The sequence below is a fragment of the Telmatherina bonti genome (assembly GCF_933228915.1).
Source record: "Telmatherina bonti genome assembly, chromosome: 6".
In the NCBI taxonomy this organism is placed as follows: Eukaryota; Metazoa; Chordata; class Actinopteri; order Atheriniformes; family Telmatherinidae; genus Telmatherina; species Telmatherina bonti.
Window position 1 is genome coordinate 19,356,723 of NC_136624.1, and position 16,965 is coordinate 19,373,687.

Genomic DNA, 16,965 nt, shown 5'->3' on the forward strand with positions numbered 1-16,965 from the left:
AGATAGATAGATAGATAGATAGATAGATGTGTGTGTTCATTTCACATGGAACAGGGAGTTCTAAATTCTTTACAGAATTGTAAAAATGAAAAATGTCTGAGAAATGCCACAATGGAGATTATTAGTTTTTATTTGGGAAAGTAAAAGTTAACTTTGGTTTTTATCAAAGGATAAGAGTTGTTTTGGGAGAGAAGCTGAGAACCAAAAACGGAAAACGACATTTGCCGATCCTGTAATGGCAAGTGTCGCGACAGTGTCTTGTTCACAGCCTGACGACAAGCAACGACTTCGGTAAAGTTAGAAAGATATTCACAGATTTGGCTAGGCTACAGAACCTCATTAATAGCCGACCATTCAGCTGCAAACCGGGCAAGCAAAAATGCTAAAACTAACAAAAAAACACACACAAAAAATCGCCAGTCCTTATATGACCAAAGCATATAGCTACAAGACTTTTTTTTTTTTTTTTTTTTTTGTAAACAAAGTTGTTGCTGCAAACCAGTTAGAAGCAGAGTTTGCTGTTGGGCAGTGGCGTCGGCAGTTTTACAGCAACTTGCCATTGACAAAACGGCATTTGCCGCTGGAGAAACGGCAACTTTTACACTATGATCGGCAATCACTGTTTGCAGTTTTTGGCTCTCGGCGCTGCCGCGATACTCTCGCCTGCGAGGCAGAATTCAGGAGAAAACTTTACCCAGTGGTTTTTAGTGCGCATGCGTAACTTATCTAGGAAGTGAAGCGACATTGTGTCAATTTTTAAAGTTTTTTTTTTATTATCTTGAATAGATGCAGAGCCCTTTGAAGCGGAATTACAAAAAAGTCTCTGAATACAGTCTGAATCCAAGATTTTGATCCTAAGATATATATTTCAAGTATCTTTTTTTCAGCTGCTGGGGGATTATCAATTTTGTAGGACTCGAATAACGTGAGTGTCATTATGATGTCCCTGATCGCTGTGATACTTCCCATCAGTGTAGATGCAGCCCTGTCACTCTGCTGGAATAATGTTAAAATAGCTGGCCTGACCAGTGAATGAACAAAGTTATAGATAGTCTGATAACTATTGGCTACAAATGTGGGAGTCCCGACAGTTTGTTTCCACATATCTACATTCCTCAACCAAATGGAACAATATTTGTTGTTTTATTGAAGAGTTTGTTTACGGATTGTTTCTTCAAGTATCGTTTCTCAGTTTAGCAGGACCTGCAGTTTTATCAGTGGAGAACAGGTTAAATGATCTAGTTCGTGCAGGTCCTTTCTCTTCCGGCGACAAGAAAGGCAATTGTTTCTGATTTAGTCTGTTTCGTTTTCCCAGAAAACAAGAGGAAGTAAAACCTAAATGCCCCATGTCTCTGCGTGTTAAACCGCCTTTCAAATGAAGGAAGACTTATGTCTCTAGTTCAGGCCAGGAGGTTTTGAGAGTTCCTCTAAGGCCTAGTGTTTAATTTAATTATGTAATCCATGACATAGATTATTTGTGTGTTTAATCTCAGCAGGATTTAGATATTATACAATTTGGTGTGAAAGATCTGTGGTCTAAGTACAACATCATGGTCACATGCTATATTTTCATGAATAGTTTCAAGTATGATGTAATTATGATAATTTGCTCACTTAGATCCATTATTATAAACGAGCGTTGAAAACCGAGACGTCCTCACATGCTTTTTATTTTCTTTCTTTCTTTTTCTTTCTCACTTACTTACTTTCTTTCTTTAGCCAAGGCTTGAAGAGAATCGGTTTAGTGTGATACAAGCAGAAAAAATTTAGAGAAGCCAAAGACTTCCCTTCCACAGTGACTTACAATCTAAACCATTTGGGTAGAGTTTTGTTGACTTGTCAGAAAAGTAGATGAGCCGATGGCCACAACTGTTAAACCTAAGTTTGAGAGGGTCTTGGCATTTTATGTATTTACAGGGAAGACCTTTTATTCAAACAGAATTTGACATCAGCACGAAGAAATGAGGGGCTTGCTGTCCAGTAGATGACGATGATAATGTTAATGATGTTTTCTGTTGGATAGCGTGAACCAGCTGAACACAACGTGAAAACACCATGTGGTGGTTCCAGCAGGGTCTTTGCATCCTGCCTGCTGCTTTGGTCGTCTGGACGGCGGCATCCTTCGTCTTCGCCTACATCACAGCAGTGGTGCTGAGACATGTGGATCCTCTGGTGCCTTACATTAGGTCTGACTCTGAACTAAATCTGTTAATAGATATTTTTAAAAAGATTTTCAGAATATACACCAAGTTGTATTCAAACATGTTTGTGTTGTTTTAGATCATAATTGATGAACAAAACAAGCAGGATTTCTTTCATTTGATGTTTCTGTGTGTTGCAGTGACACGGGGACAATGGCACCAGAGAGATGTGTATTTGGGATCATGTTGAATGTGTCAGCCTTTTTAGGTAACACACAAACACACACACACACACACACACACACACACACACACACACACACACACACACACAAACTTCATTCTGTAAAGCAAGTTATTATCGGTTTACAACCTTAGAATCACAGACAGATCTGAGGTTGGGATGGTGGCTGGCAGGATCAGTAACCTGTCTTGATTGGCCAGGTCTGAAGGGACACAGCTATTTTTTTTGTTGTATAAATCTAATAACACAACAAACAACAAAATACTTAAGAAAAAAAAAGAAAAAGAAAAACAGACCTATTCAAAAAGGAGTGTGCAGAAGGAAAAAAAAAGCTTATTAAACCCCATGTCTTCACCATCACAAAGTTGTTACTGGTGCCAGGCTTTCCTACTTGTAAAAATCTTTTAACCTTAACTTATAAGATCCATGCAAATAAAAAATAAAAAAGATAATTATGACTAAAAAAAAGAGTATAGGAAATCCATACCATAGTTTTATTTAATTGGGTTTTATCAGTGCATTTGGTATAAATAAATCAAAACAAAAAATTTTAATTAAAAAGTGACAAAGTAAATAAAGAATTTCAAAACAATTCTGTGCTTCAGAGTAAAATTGTTGGTATATGTAACATGTCGTATTAAAACAACAACAAGTTGGAATTCTTTTAGTTGGTCATCTCGGGTTTGTTTATTGGTTCATTAATTTATTTCCTTGTTTAAATAAAGCCATGAGAGGCGACGTGAATATTAGCTTGTTTTTTTTTTGTTTTTTTTGGGGTGGGGGGGTTTGTTGGCTGTGGTTGAGTGATATATTATGTTAAAAATGAATAGCTATGATAATGGATTATCTTTATACTACATGTGTAGCCACAGGTGCTGTGGGGCACACTGACAGAAACATGACTGCCAATAAACACAAATATTCTTTCCGACCACCAAACATTTACTGTCAGCATTAAAGTTACTGGATGACCTGTCCTGCCATCTGAGCCATTGCTTCCCATGTCACACAGAAAGTGAACATTTGACTCTTCGGTTGATGTCTTGACAGTTTAAAACAGACAAACTTTCCATTTTTAAAGGTTATGTACATGAATGAGTCAGAGCATCTTCAAAATGGAGAGTTGCTTGAGGAGTGAAGGCTGTGATCAGATCCCACAGAGGAGTTCTTGTTTAAGACTGCAGAGAACCACAGTCATTACTGGAACAGAAATGTGCCAGAACATTTACTATTAAACAACCTATTATTAAATACAGGGAACAGCTTTATAGACTGAGCAGTGATGTTTGCCATGACACTACAGCTGGTAAATAATAAACAACGATCCAGTTCTTCCAACTTGGATGCAAGATTCTTTGCTCACTAGACACAGTCTTTGTTACATTTCCAGGTATCCAATTTGATTTTCCTAACAACAGCCCCTTGCGTAGCATACACACTTCTGTCTATCAAGACCTCCCACCTAAATGAAAGTACCCACTCATTGACAAACGGCCCAAGATGGATGACTATTTTACTACACATACAATTGCCAACACCACCAAAAATAATAAACTGGGGCTACCCAAAGCAAAAAGGACTGCGTAGCAGCAGAGTGGTCAGAATGCCCCTTTTCCCTCCAGGACCCTTCTGGAAGCACCTGCGATGGGACACAGAACATCACTGAGCAACGAAAGAAAGGATCTAATCTAATGAAGGATGTTTTTGTTTACATCATGACGATAGCCCAGAGGTGTGGAAGTGTCTTTTCTTTTTTTTTTTTTTTTTTACCTGAGGAAGAGATGGTTGCAGGGTGCAGTTAATCCTGGCCTTGCAAGTGTTTCTTTGATCCATCCCACATAGCTAACAAACGCTCCTGCAGGGAAATAGCATTTCGTGGTGGCAGTGACCTCATTTTGGAGGAAAATATAACCTGCCAGACTACAAGAGCTAATCAGAAAAGGTTCTGGTAGTGTAGCAAAGACTTTGTGTTGACTTGACATCCAATATCCCACATATCTGTCTGATTGCATGTTTGTGTAAATGTCCCACTTTAATGTTGGTGGCTAATCTTTGTACATGTTTACATATGCATTTTTACATAAATGTGAATGAGTTCATCAAGAATAAACACTGGGGAAACCTTTTTTTTTAATATATTTATTGTTTTATTGCTTACAAATAGCCAAAGTTTTGCAAGCTTACTCGTTTGTTATTGTGAAACTTCTGCAGTGTTAAAAACATAATTTGATCTAGTTTCTGTGCTTGCAGGCATTGCCACAATGTATGTGCGCTACAAACAGGTGGATGCTCTCACAGGTGAGGAGGAGCCCAGACTCCAAAAACTAAACTGCTCCGGCCTGGTGCTTGGTTGGATCAGCTCCTTCGGGATGTGCGTGGTGGCCAACTTCCAGGTGAGCGTTGCTTATATGGGATCAGATTAAAGCATATTGAACATCTGAAGTGCTGAATGGGGCTGCAGTGAGTGTGTTTGTGTGTGTCGGTCAGAGCAGAAGACCACCCTGTTCTCCATGCACCTGGTGGGGGCGGTGCTTACCTTTGGGGTCGGAGCTCTATACATCTGGGTTCAGACGCTGATCTCGCACTACATGCAACCGCACATCCACAGCAAGAACACGTACCTGGTCCGTCTTGGAATTGGACTGTGGACTCTGGGAAGCATCATCAGCAGTATCCTAAAGCGCGTAGACAGCTGGAATCCTGTCTGTGGGCGCTGAGATGTAGTTCTCACATGAACGCAGAGCGTGCACATGCAATGTGCTTCTGAAAATGAGTATTTATCCTTAATGATCTCTCAGTGTTTATATCTTCAGTAATCATGTACAGCAGTCTGAAAGGAATAGATGTCCCTCGCAAACTCCACTGGACGCCAGGAGAAGTGGTCAGTAGTTTGTGTTTGATATCTTACATCTGACTGTTTTTTTGTGTTTTGCAAGTGCCAAAGTGTAAACAGTACTTTAGTTTGAGAAGTTTAAAATTTTTTCGAATTAACGAAGCTGAAATGCGTTAAAGACTGAACACAAACAGCAACAAAATAAGTTTTTAATAAAATTGCTGTTCGATTATTCTAACTGCTGTTTCTTCTTGTGCCTTCAGGGTTACACGGCTCACATCATCAGCACAGTGTCCGAATGGTCTCTGGCCTTTTCCTTCATCAGCTTCTTCCTCACCTACATCAGAGATTTTCAGGTACTTTTGTCTCATTGTTTCACTGCTTCAGCTGACAGACTGGTTCATTTTGGGCGATTTGACAAGCGTTGAACAGCACAGGATGGCTCGTTGCTTAACAGAAAAGGTGGAGTCCTGCAATAATAGACATGATGTTTCCTTCAGTGTGTTCCAATTTTCTCTTTATTTCCTTTTATAAAGAAAATAACTCTGCGAGCAGAAGCTGATCTGCAGAGCAGCCACCTGTACGACTGGTCACACGGAGGCGTCGCAGCATCTCGTCAGTACAAAACCTCCGAAGCGTCTCCACTGTTGGCAGGATCAACGTGACACAGTCCAGCTCCCTGGACATTTGTTTTAAACCTATTTTACTTTTTCTAATCACATTTTTTGTTACGACTTTCTAAAAGCTTTGGTTGCTGTTAAAGGGTTAGAGCACCCAAACATCTCCTCCCTCTAGGTTCTGAAAGTGTTTGGAAGTTTGCTCTCGTCACCAAATGTAATCCAGGTTAGAGGAGAGATGATGTTGTTTTGGGGAAAGTGACCCTGAAAATCCAAATATGATGCTTTTGCACTTTTAACTCAAACTCTTCTCGGTTTCTCTGCATTTTTTACATCACCTTTTAGAAAGTGTTAACTGACATCCTTCACATCACTGCTGTTTATCAGAAAGCTTAAGAGAACTGAGAGTTGTGTGTCCAGCTATCAAGCTCTGCATGCTTTTTCTTTAGCTTCAGTTCATCATGTGTGCAGTACAATTATTCATACGAAGGGTAGGTTTTTTTATCCATTGTTTTCGTTTGTTGGTTTGCTGGCGTAGAGCTGCTCTGACAAAAATGTGTTATTGCAATAATGGCTTGACATCTCTTGGAACAATGCAAGAATTACACTGTATGACATCTATTAATTATAACCATAGAAACATGACTACATATGATAGAAAACATGAAGAGCGGCCTTGAGAAATTATTTTCATTCAGGAACAATTTGATGATTCTTTCATATTCATGAATATTGGTTACAGTTGTTGTCTGTAATCAGAAACAGTTTACTGTTTGTGTGATCAGTCATGTGAGTTGAATCTTCTGTTTGTTCTTCCACTTCCCTTATGAAAATCAACTCTAGATAGATAAAAAAAATAATAAATTAAAAAAAAAAAAAAAAAGCCCAAACACCTTCCACAGAGAGCATAAAAACCTTTAAACACACTCAAGACTTCACAGTTGCCACCATGTAAAGCAAAAATAAGCTTTTTTTTCTGAGGTGGTGAGCTTTCTACTCTGTTCTCTGTAGAGTTTGGTTTGACAACATATAATTTTAGAGCTTTGAGTACTTATTTTTCTTCATTAAGCACCACTGACATTATTACCATAATTCATGTAAAGACAAACTTCCCATTACCTGCTGTTATAAACCGAGCTTTAAGCAGATGAAGGAAAAAAGCTTCTCCTATGCACTGTAATACTTGCTGGCAGCTGATTGTGTTAAAACTAATAAATATTTACAACTTGTTTGGACTATGCTCTTTGTGAAATTCAAGGTTTTGTTTTGTTTTAAGTATATGTGAGTGCCTAAAACTGACTCAACTTGAACTCTTTTTGCTCATTTTTGAGTGATTATGAGGGTGAACATTGTGGAGCATCAAACAACTGAAGAGTTGTCAAATATTTTTCACAGCAAAATGCAATGAAGCTAAAATAAAAAACCTTTACTTTCAGCGGATATATATACAAACTCAGCTTTAGATTTGTCTCTTATGATCTGTGGTAACGTTTAAATGCTTGTTTATAACAATCCTTGAGTGCTGAGATTCATTTGTAAGTTGTAATACAAGTACACACCCCTCCTCCTGAGTGGAGCCTACAATTATTGCTATAGTGCACTGAGGACACTTTAAGGAGTTACAGTCTGAGCTCAGTTAGTTCTGATGTGTCTAACTGATGGAATCAGTTTTTTCCCTCCATCCGCCACAGAGGAGTACCAGCTTTTACATTTAGAGCACAGAAGATGTGCTGCTGCACATCTGAAACATGTGCAGCAGCTATAACTGAGCACACTGTTAAATCAACACCCCTCTGAGTGAAAGCTAAGATTTTTAAATCCTCACAACAAATTTGTATATTTAATTAGGGTTGGCACAAAACGATAATGGTCACTTATTTACACAAAGATGTCTCTGCTGCTGTTAATAAACATGTTTTTTAAAAAAGTTACAATAAATCAAGGTAATTTCACAGCATCAATTCATTCGTGCAAAAACAAGAGTACTACAATTTGTGTGTGTGACCTTGTTGGCTTTCATGTTTTACATTGTCAGTATGATGAATTTATTCAATTGCAGCGAATAAAACTAAAAGTAAATGAGTAGGAAATAAAGTCAGACTGAAGCAAATAAGGAACAACTTTTAATTTTTTCTTAAAATGATTACATCTCTGTGCAAATCAGGCATTTTCGGGGATTCTGTTTTAGCTGTGATGATGTGGGAATTTCTCTAAAACGCAGGAACTTTTCATTCAACAAGCATCAGCTTTGGCAAAGTAAGACAACCACTGCTTATACTTAGCAGCAATAATAAAATATGCTATACATTTCTATTAATATGTATAATTTGCCATTTAAAGTCAAAAACAATAACCGCAGTGATAGTGGAGCAACAGATTTGTCATCAAATGTGTCCTCATTGCTGTTTGATGCCGTGTCCAGTTCTCACCGGAAAATCTGCATCCATTAAAGTATTACGGATGTGATGGGAATGAACTTCAGGTCTAAATAATCCACAGAAAATCAAAAACAATATGTCTTATCATCTTCATCATCACATGATGCATGATATTCATCTAAGGTTTTGTCCTGGTAATATAACTTAAAATGTCTTTGATATTTACAATCATTGTTTCCTCAAACATTTATAAAAAAATAAAAAGTACCAAACTTTATTAACGTGATTTTAAACTTCACTCTAAGTAAAATCAATAGAAATAAGGCTGCTTTTTGTCGTGACTTAAAGCACTCGAGTCATGACGATCTTTTCCTTACACAACTAGTTTAATGAGAGCATCATCATGACTACTTTTTTGGCTCCTTCCATATAGAATATTTGTTTGTTATTACCTTACATAAATAACCATAAGAGACATATATTTATGGAAAAATTATTTAAATAACAAGGTATGTCCGCAAAGCTTAAGTTAAGATGGAAATTAGAAGGTGTTGGGCATACTGCCAGCAAAAGAGAAGAAAATTGGGTTTATTTTAACCTCAATAAGCCGACTTTCTAGTATCTAATAACAGAATAAGTTGAAGCTGTGGGCGGCGTCTCCAGCGCCTTCCAGAGTGGACTACTTTAACACAGATGTTTGACAAACTGGATAGAAGTATTATAGATGTTGCCCTGATGGTATCCTGCCTGGATTTATAATTCTTGGAGCCAGAACCATCATAACAACGCTCTAAACAGACACACCAAACAATTCAGAATTGTTTTCTTTTTTTTAATAGCTAGAGGTCAACTTTAAAGTTGTGGCACAAGCACAGATCATTCTCCACTGTTCAACGAAAGACAATGTCACAAAGTTGCTCCTCAGTTCCTTGTAGGAGTCCTCCCCAACAAATCTATAAGTGCAGCGGTTTCCAACTTTTTAAGGATGTTGAGAGGATTATCAGTGCCAAACACACACAAAAAGACAATTAACAAAGAGGCCGGAGTTTATAAAGCGTCCACGTGCAGAGGCATAGAAAGGCCAACAAGCTCCAAACCCAAACATTCACAGCCGAACTTGTGCATCACACCCCGGTCCTGGACTCTGCCGCCCTGATGGCTAAAATGCTGATCCATCACAGATTATGTTCTGACCACGGCCCGGGAAGAGCTCCATCTGCCAGTACCGAGGGTCAGCATACACTGCACAGGTCAAGAAAATAATCACACGTGAGTATTCATATCTGGCAGCCTCAATACCCACATCTGACAGTCAAGTCAATTTTTGCACAAACTACAAATGACTCATTAAAGAATGGAAAAGTTCAGTCATGTCAGAAAAACTTTGAATCGCCTTTTTCAATTTTAATGCAAACACGACAGACAAATCATGCCACTCTAATGCAAACAATGGAATAGCTTGTGCAGAATGTTTGTTTATGTGCATTAAAGATAAAGAAAATTATCTGCATAATTATGCATACTTTTATTTGAATAAAATGTCTACAATTTATTAGGATGAAATTTATTTATTAGCTAAAAGGGGGGAAACACATAAACATTTCTGTATCAAGCTGCTGACTAAGACACCACAGGTATTTGTGGTTTTGTGTCCACCTGATGTCTCTTTGTTCCCTCCATTCAGACACAAATCAGTGTTTATTCTTAATGATTGGACATTTTTTCAGTCATTGAAAGGTTGAAGTGTGCCGCTGGGTTTACCCATGTCTCCAGGTGTCAGCCAGAGGTTGAAGGAGCTGCAGTGTTTCTGACAGCGTTGCACAGGCAAAACTCGAACAGTTGGCAGTCCCTCGCCCACCACCAGCCAACCCATCACTCTGACACCCTGAGACACACACAACAGGTCACAAAAGGTTTGCAAGATTGTCTTTACGCCATATATGGTCAACACTTTGTTACAAAACACACATGAATACAAAACTAAATCCAAAATCCTTCATCTAAAAGTCCAACAAAGCAACAACTTTCAAGCTAACTTTTTTTTCCCTTTCTAAATTTTTTAAGTGTAAAATTTATTCCAAGTGAACCCTCTTTGGCTTTCTTAAAGTCAAACATAGGGCTTTAAAACTCACCTTGCTCTGGGAGTTTGTGCTGTGGGTGACCAGGCAGCGCTGCAGGATGGTCCCAGCACTGTCCAGCAGGGGGCAGAGCTCAGCCTTCGGGAACAGCCACCTCAGCACCTTCTCCCTTGTCCCAGAACTGAATCTCCTGCAGAAACACACGCTAATGAAACAGCTTGAAGACTGTTCTTTATTCCTCCTTATTTAAATGTTTACTATTAAACAGAAACTAAGGAGACTACCAGCTCCCTGAAAAGCCCACTCTGTTTAGGTTGTTCATGTAACTAACTTGATCTAAATCAGGGAACAGCCAGGGACACTACTAAGGTAAAGTTGAGGCAGATGTTGACCCTGACAGCATTATTTAGACCCTGACAGACTTGGTTTCTGGTTTGGAAGAAACTTCAAGCATAAATTAGGGATACACCAATAGTATTGGCATTGGCTCAATACCAAGCATGTGTACTCGTACTTGGTATTAAAAAAAGTGTACCGATAACACAACCGATACCACACTAGTCAAGCTAGAGCAGATGTGTTTGATGACATGCATGGACGTGTTTTAAAAGAAATAAATGCCTTGAATTGAACTAAAAGCTAGATCTTTTTTTTCAAAATCACATGTTTATAGTTGTATTTAGCTAAAATGTGCCAAATCAAAATATAACTTGTTGAAATAGTTACATCTGTAATGTTATTATATTTGTATTAAAAATGAAAATGAAAAATATTTTATTAATCCGCAACGGGAAATTCAATATTGTAGTAAATAATAATAAATGAGAATAATAAATAATATGGGTGAGGTAACTTTAGAAAGGATGCGTTATTTATTCAAATCTAATTAAATATTACACAGTTATAACAGCAATAATAACCATAGTCACAATAATGTTCACATAAACAGATTCGGTATCGGCAAATATCGGTTTCGACAGATACTCAGATTTCAGATATCGTAATGGATTGGAACTCCCAAAACGTGGATCAGTGCATCCCTAACATAAATACATACCAGAGCAGGGTGAAGTTGGCAGGTCCTTGAGGGAGGCCAAGGTTGTTATTATTCTGCTGGCTGTCATCCTCCTCTTCCAGTAGAATCGACATGGAGCCTGAGTGGGCTAAGTAGAGCTCCTCCAGCTGCTGACGCTGGATGGTCAGTGACTCCCCACCCTGCAGAGGGCAGCATGGATGGATGGGAAGTAGTATGAAAAAACAGGGAAGGGTTGAATGTGTGTATTGCATCTTGTGGCCATCACTGCGGTGACAGTAATGACTTTAAAAATAAATAAATAGGAATGTGAATATAAATCTGTTTGTGGGTATATTATTAACCAACAACTTATCCCACATAACAATTCCATTTAAGATCGAAAAAAAGGTGTATGAGAAAATCTTTATTTCACGTCTACTGTTCAGGTTTGTAGAAGCAGAGACTCATCAGAGAGCTACTTCTGACCGTGAGCTCTGACCTTGAGTAGGACAAGCTGTGGACCTCGTCGTAGATTCACCGTCCCTCTGAGGCTTTCTGGAACTTCCAGCACCGAGGAGATCTCTGCACATCCCGAACAGTTGACCAAACTCTGCCTGAGAGCGCCAGCGCTCCACCACTCATGGAAACCTGCAACGCAGGGAAAATAAATCCATCTTTTCTAGATTCCATCCACAGAAACCAAATCCACAGGGTTTCTACTTATGTTTGCAGGAGATTTGGAGAAAACAACAACCTTGCAAGTTGTACTTCTTGGCAATAGGCAGGGAGAGAAGCCGAACATGACTGAGAGGTGATGACCAGTTGTAGCAGCCCAGGTTGACCAGTCCCAGCTGTGGGGTGTTCTGGGGGTAGGTGAAGGCCAGCACCACCACCAGCAGGAAGCCCACTGCCACCAAAAACTGCACAAAGAGAAGGTATTAAAATAATGACAAATATCTTCTTCTTCGGGATGCAAAGAACAAAAGAAAACACCTACAGTACTACAGGTAATTTATTTATTTTAGGAAATAAAAATGAATAGTTTTCTTTTACCTTGACTGTGGCTCTCAGGATGGGGAACTGGGGAGGCTCTCTTCTGGGCTCATTGGTCTCCAGGACCTGCTTGATGAACCTCTCGATCTCTCTCTCTGACATGCCGTAACGGTAACCCGACTGTCGGAGGATGTCAATGCTCTCAGAAAGCTTGTCATAAATACACGGCTCGCTCATCGTTGTCCCCATGGTGACAGGAGTGATGGCAATTTCCCTTTCAAACTCGGTGGCCTTCGGTTGCTGCAGACTCCAGGATCATGGTGTCACCTCACCTGTGGATCCATCCAAAATTTTAAAACAAAACCTCGAAACTTTAAGCAACTCTTTTCTTTAACTTGACATGAATGAAACTACTGATGTCACAGCGCATTTAGGTCATGATCTAAATTTTTTTTTTTTTTTATCTCTTTCACAGACATTACTCTTCTTGTCGAAACAGATTTGTTGTTGGTCTTAGAGATATTCAATTCCAATTTATTGGATGACGATTCGATTCAAGGTTGATTATCGATTCAAAAAGAGTTTCTATTCATAATCATTACACTTAACATAAGGTGGTAATTTCCCAAGTAACTTCATTCTTCTATGAGCTAGAAAGAAATGAGAAATTATTAGGGTCGCTTCTATTTAGATTGCGACATGAACAAAACTTTTTTTTGCCAGTCATTTTTCTTAATTTCAAAAGAGAAAAAAACAACAGAGGCCAGACCATCATTTTGCTGCTATAATGCCCAGAAAGACAAGTAAAAGATCAGCAATATAAATGACAATATATATATATATATATATTTATATATATATATTTATATATATATATTTATATTTATATATATATATATATATATATATATATATATATATATTATATATATATATATATATATTTGATTATTTTTGTTTATTTGAAAAAAAAAAGTTTTTTAAAAATAAAAATATTGATTTCAATATAGTGAAGTAACAAATACTGATTTTCTCAACTCAATCCCCCACCCCTATTGGTTTGTAAGACTGACGCAACAAATATTCTTTGGCCGTATATTTATTTTCATCATCTTGATTTAAGAAGTAAATAAGTAAGGTTAAGTCTGAAATCTCTTACTGGTTTCCATTTTAACAAACAGCTGTCACTGTGATCTGTCCTTGAATCTGTACATTGTGTTTTTGCATCCAAGAGTATCTGTGCTGTCACAAAGTTTTGGAAGATAAAATGCCTTTTTCAGAGCTGTTCTCACATGCTGTCCTTTAAAATGGCTCAAATAATCAGATTCTCCTTGTCCGTGTGCGCAATGATGCTTTTAGAACAATGCTTTTTTTTTTTCCATCCATCCATCCATCTTCTGCCGCTTATCCGGGGTCAGGTCGCGGGGGCAGCAGCCTAAGCAGGGAAGCCCAGACTTCCCTCTCCCCAGCCACATTTGCCAACTCTGCGGGGGGATCCCGAGGCGTTCCCAGGCCAGCCGAGAGATGTAATCCCTCCAGCGTGTCCTGGGTCTTCCCCGGGGTCTCCTCCCAGAGGGACGTGCCTGGAACACCTCACCAGGGAGGCGTCCAGGAGGCATCCTGACCAGATGCCCGAGCCACCTCAACTGGTTCCTCTCGATGCGAAGGAGCAGCGGCTCTACTCTGAGCCCCTCCCGGATGACTGAGCTCCTCACCCTATCTCTAAGGGAGAGCCCAGCCACCCTGCGGAGGAAACTCATTTCAGCCGCCTGTATACGAGATCTCGTTCTTTCGGTCACGACCCACAGCTCATGACCATAGGTGAGGGTAGGAACGTAGATCGACTGGTAAATCGAGAGCTTCGCCTTCTGGCTCAGCTCCTTCTTCACCACGACAGACCGGCGCAGAGCCCGCATTACTGCAGACGCCGCACCGATCCGTCTGTCGATCTCACGCTCCATCCTTCCCTCACTCGTGAACAAGACCCCGAGATATTTAAACTCCTCCACTTGAGGCAGGACCTCACTCCCGACCCGGAGAGGGCAATCCACCCTATTCAGGCTGAGGACCATGGTCTCAGATTTTGAGGTGCTGATTCTCATCCCAGCCGCTTCACACTCGGCCGCGAATTGCTCAAGCGAGAGCTGGAGATCACGACCAGATGAAGCCAACAGGACCACGTCATCCGCAAAAAGCAGGGACCCAATCCTGAGGCCACCAAGTCGGATCCCCTCAACACCTCGGCTGCGCCTAGAAATTCTGTCCATATAAGTTATGAACAGAATCGGTGATAAAGGGCAGCCTTGGCGGAGTCCAAGACGAAAACCACACTGCTCCTCCTCAATCCGGGATTCGACTATCCGGCGGACCCTCCTCTCCAGGACCCCTGAATAGACCTTACCAGGGAGGCTGAGGAGTGTGATTCCCCTGTAATTGGAACACACCCTCCGGTCCCCCTTCTTAAAAAGGGGGACCACCACCCCAGTCTGCCAATCCAGCGGTACTGCCCCCGATGTCCACGCGATGCTGCAGAGGCGTGTCAGCCAGGACAGCCCCACAGCATCCAGAGCCTTAAGGAACTCCGGGCGGATCTCATCCACCCCCGGGGCCTTGCCGCCAAGGAGCTTTTTGACCACCTCAGCGACTTCAGCCCCAGAGATAGGAGAGTCCACCCCTGAGTCCACCAGCTCTGCTCCCTCATGGGAAGACGTGTATGGTAGGATTGAGGAGGTCTTAGAAGTGTTCCCTCCACCGACCCACAACGTCCCGAGTTGAGGTCAGCAGCTCCCCACCTCCACTGTACACAGCATTGATGGAGCACTGCTTCCCCCTCCTGAGCCGCCGGATGGTGGACCAGAATCTCCTCGAAGCCGTCCGGAAGTCTTTCTCCATGGCCTCGCCAAACTCCTCCCATGCCCGAATTTTTGCCTCAGCAACAGCCGAAGCCGCATGCCGCTTAGCCCGCCGGTACCCATCAGCTGCCTCCAGAGTCCCACAGGCCAAGAAGGCTCGATAGGACTCCTTCTTCAGCTTGACGGCATCCCTCACTGCTGGTGTCCACCAACGAGTCCTGGGATTACCGCCACGACAGGCACCAACTACCTTACAGCCACAGCTCCGGCCGGCCGCCTCAGCAATAGAGGCACAGAACACAGCCCATTCGGACTCAATGTCCCCCGCCTCACTCGGGACATGTTCGAAGCTCTGCTGAAGGTGGGAGTTGAAGCTCGCTCTGACAGGGGACTCAGCCAGACGTTCCCAGCAGACCCTCACAACACGTTTGGGCCTGCCAGCTTTTTTTTCTTCCTTTCTTTATTTTTTCCCCCTGCAGTCAGCGTGGCTCTGCATGACAGTTTAACCCACTGGTCAGGAAGGAACTTGTTTCACAGTCGTAGGACTTCCGAAATGGAAAAGAATACAGGTGTTGCAATGGTTCAGTCCAGGCCTCAAAAGGTTGGTTTGGGGAAAATTAAGAGAGCTGTTCATAAACAAATGCCCATAAATCTAAATGAAAAGATGCAACCATAGTGAACATAACCGGCCAAAATTTCTCTTTAGTGATGAGACAGACTGATAATGCCATGAAAAAAAAAAACATTATCTGAAGCTTTTGTTTAATAAAAATAGCTCTACAAACTACAAAATTATTAAAAATTAAGGTTTTACAGTTTGATTGTAGTGTTGAAACCAAGACTGACTGAAGTTGATCCACTTTTCCCAAATAAAAGCAGGAAATTATTCTTTTTAATAACACAACCATTTTTGACAAAAACATCAATGTTTGCTATTATTTTTGATAAAGACAAAATAGCTGACATATATAAAGTGCAAGCACTTGCACACCTTTTAAAATGCTCTGAAATGTTTAAACGCATATGACCTTTGTTCCTGTCAGCAGCAGTGGGAATGACTGAATAAACTCCCACATATTTACATCTTGTCAACAAAGCATTTTTCAGGAATCATATGTACCAATCGTTACGGAAGACTGATTTTACATTCCTTATTTTTGCCATAACTTCCATAAATCTAGCTACGTGCTTTAGGCAGGAACCTGTCAGACACATTATGCAGCCAAACTACAGATGAAGCGCAAAACTTGACGACACAAACGTACGGCAATCATTAACATTCACATTATATTGACCTGTGTGATATAAACAAACAGGTAAAACCTACCTGGTAGTGCTTGGTAGCAACAGGCTAGCTTATCTTCGTTTGCTTTATAAGACTCTCACACAACCAGACACGAATTCATGAACCATCCTGAAATCCTCACCTCAAAGTCAGATCTCCCGTTGTAGTGAAGAGTCTCTCATTTCTCCCTGTCCCTGAAATCAAAAGTATTTTCCCCCAAAATAAGGAAGTACAGTGCGATATTGCTCCTGTGTTGCTGCTGTTTCTTCTACTTCTCAGGTGTTATTGGTTGTTTGTGCATTACACAACCTTTATGACCCAATACCGCCACCAACTGGTACGGAGTGTTAAGCTGCTCTGCTCTATTGGGAATCCATCTAGGCAGCTGTGTTTTATCCTATCTTTATATACAGTCTATGGTTTTATCCAGTCGTTTTGCAAAAACACTCCATAAAAACTTTTTTACGAACAGCACAACCATTCAGAATAGGTAAATTAGTTTAATTTACTCCATAGGGTTACTAAATGG

General features: G+C 40.5%; 2 protein-coding genes across 3 annotated transcripts; one reads left to right on the forward strand and one right to left on the reverse strand.

Moving 5' to 3' along the window:
- Positions 1–744: 744 nt before the first annotated feature.
- Positions 745–6,902, forward strand: LOC306756880 (DNA damage-regulated autophagy modulator protein 2-like). Its single transcript, XM_079241785.1, has 8 exons — positions 745–925; positions 2,024–2,186; positions 2,342–2,409; positions 4,636–4,778; positions 4,878–5,055; positions 5,184–5,266; positions 5,482–5,574; positions 5,755–6,902. Exons 2-8 carry the CDS (start codon positions 2,056–2,058, stop codon positions 5,881–5,883), a joined length of 825 nt encoding a protein of 274 aa, XP_079097911.1. The 5' UTR covers positions 745–925; positions 2,024–2,055; the 3' UTR covers positions 5,884–6,902.
- Positions 6,903–8,013: 1,111 nt separating this feature from the next.
- cUnh6orf89 (chromosome Un C6orf89 homolog) lies at positions 8,014–16,715 on the reverse strand. Of its 2 annotated transcripts, none has more exons than XM_079241591.1 (8): positions 16,579–16,715; positions 12,360–12,631; positions 12,061–12,226; positions 11,806–11,954; positions 11,349–11,506; positions 10,346–10,481; positions 9,975–10,098; positions 8,014–9,455 (listed from the first exon to the last, which is right to left on the reverse strand). In XM_079241591.1, the coding sequence occupies exons 2-8, from the start codon at positions 12,546–12,548 to the stop codon at positions 9,373–9,375; spliced, it is 1,005 nt and encodes a 334-aa protein (XP_079097717.1). In that variant the 5' UTR covers positions 12,549–12,631; positions 16,579–16,715; the 3' UTR covers positions 8,014–9,372. The 2 variants fall into 2 exon arrangements, with proteins under 2 accessions (XP_079097717.1, XP_079097718.1); XM_079241592.1 differs by having other exon boundaries at positions 16,479–16,684.
- Positions 16,716–16,965: the final 250 nt, after the last annotated feature.

Excerpts from the sequence above, each read along its gene's own strand:
- LOC306756880 (XM_079241785.1), top strand. The coding sequence starts at position 2,056 with ATGTGGTGGTTCCAGCAGGGTCTTTGCATCCTGCCTGCTGCTTTGGTC. Across the intron at positions 5,056-5,183 it reads TCTGGGAAGCATCATCAGCA|TGTTTATATCTTCAGTAATC; the intron begins GTATCCTAAAGC and ends ATGATCTCTCAG. Across the intron at positions 5,267-5,481 it reads ACTGGACGCCAGGAGAAGTG|GGTTACACGGCTCACATCAT; the intron begins GTCAGTAGTTTG and ends TTGTGCCTTCAG.
- cUnh6orf89 (XM_079241591.1), bottom strand. The coding sequence starts at position 12,548 with ATGGGGACAACGATGAGCGAGCCGTGTATTTATGACAAGCTTTCTGAG. Across the intron at positions 12,227-12,359 it reads TCCTGAGAGCCACAGTCAAG|TTTTTGGTGGCAGTGGGCTT; the intron begins GTAAAAGAAAAC and ends CTCTTTGTGCAG. Across the intron at positions 10,482-11,348 it reads GCCAACTTCACCCTGCTCTG|GAGATTCAGTTCTGGGACAA; the intron begins GTATGTATTTAT and ends GTGTTTCTGCAG.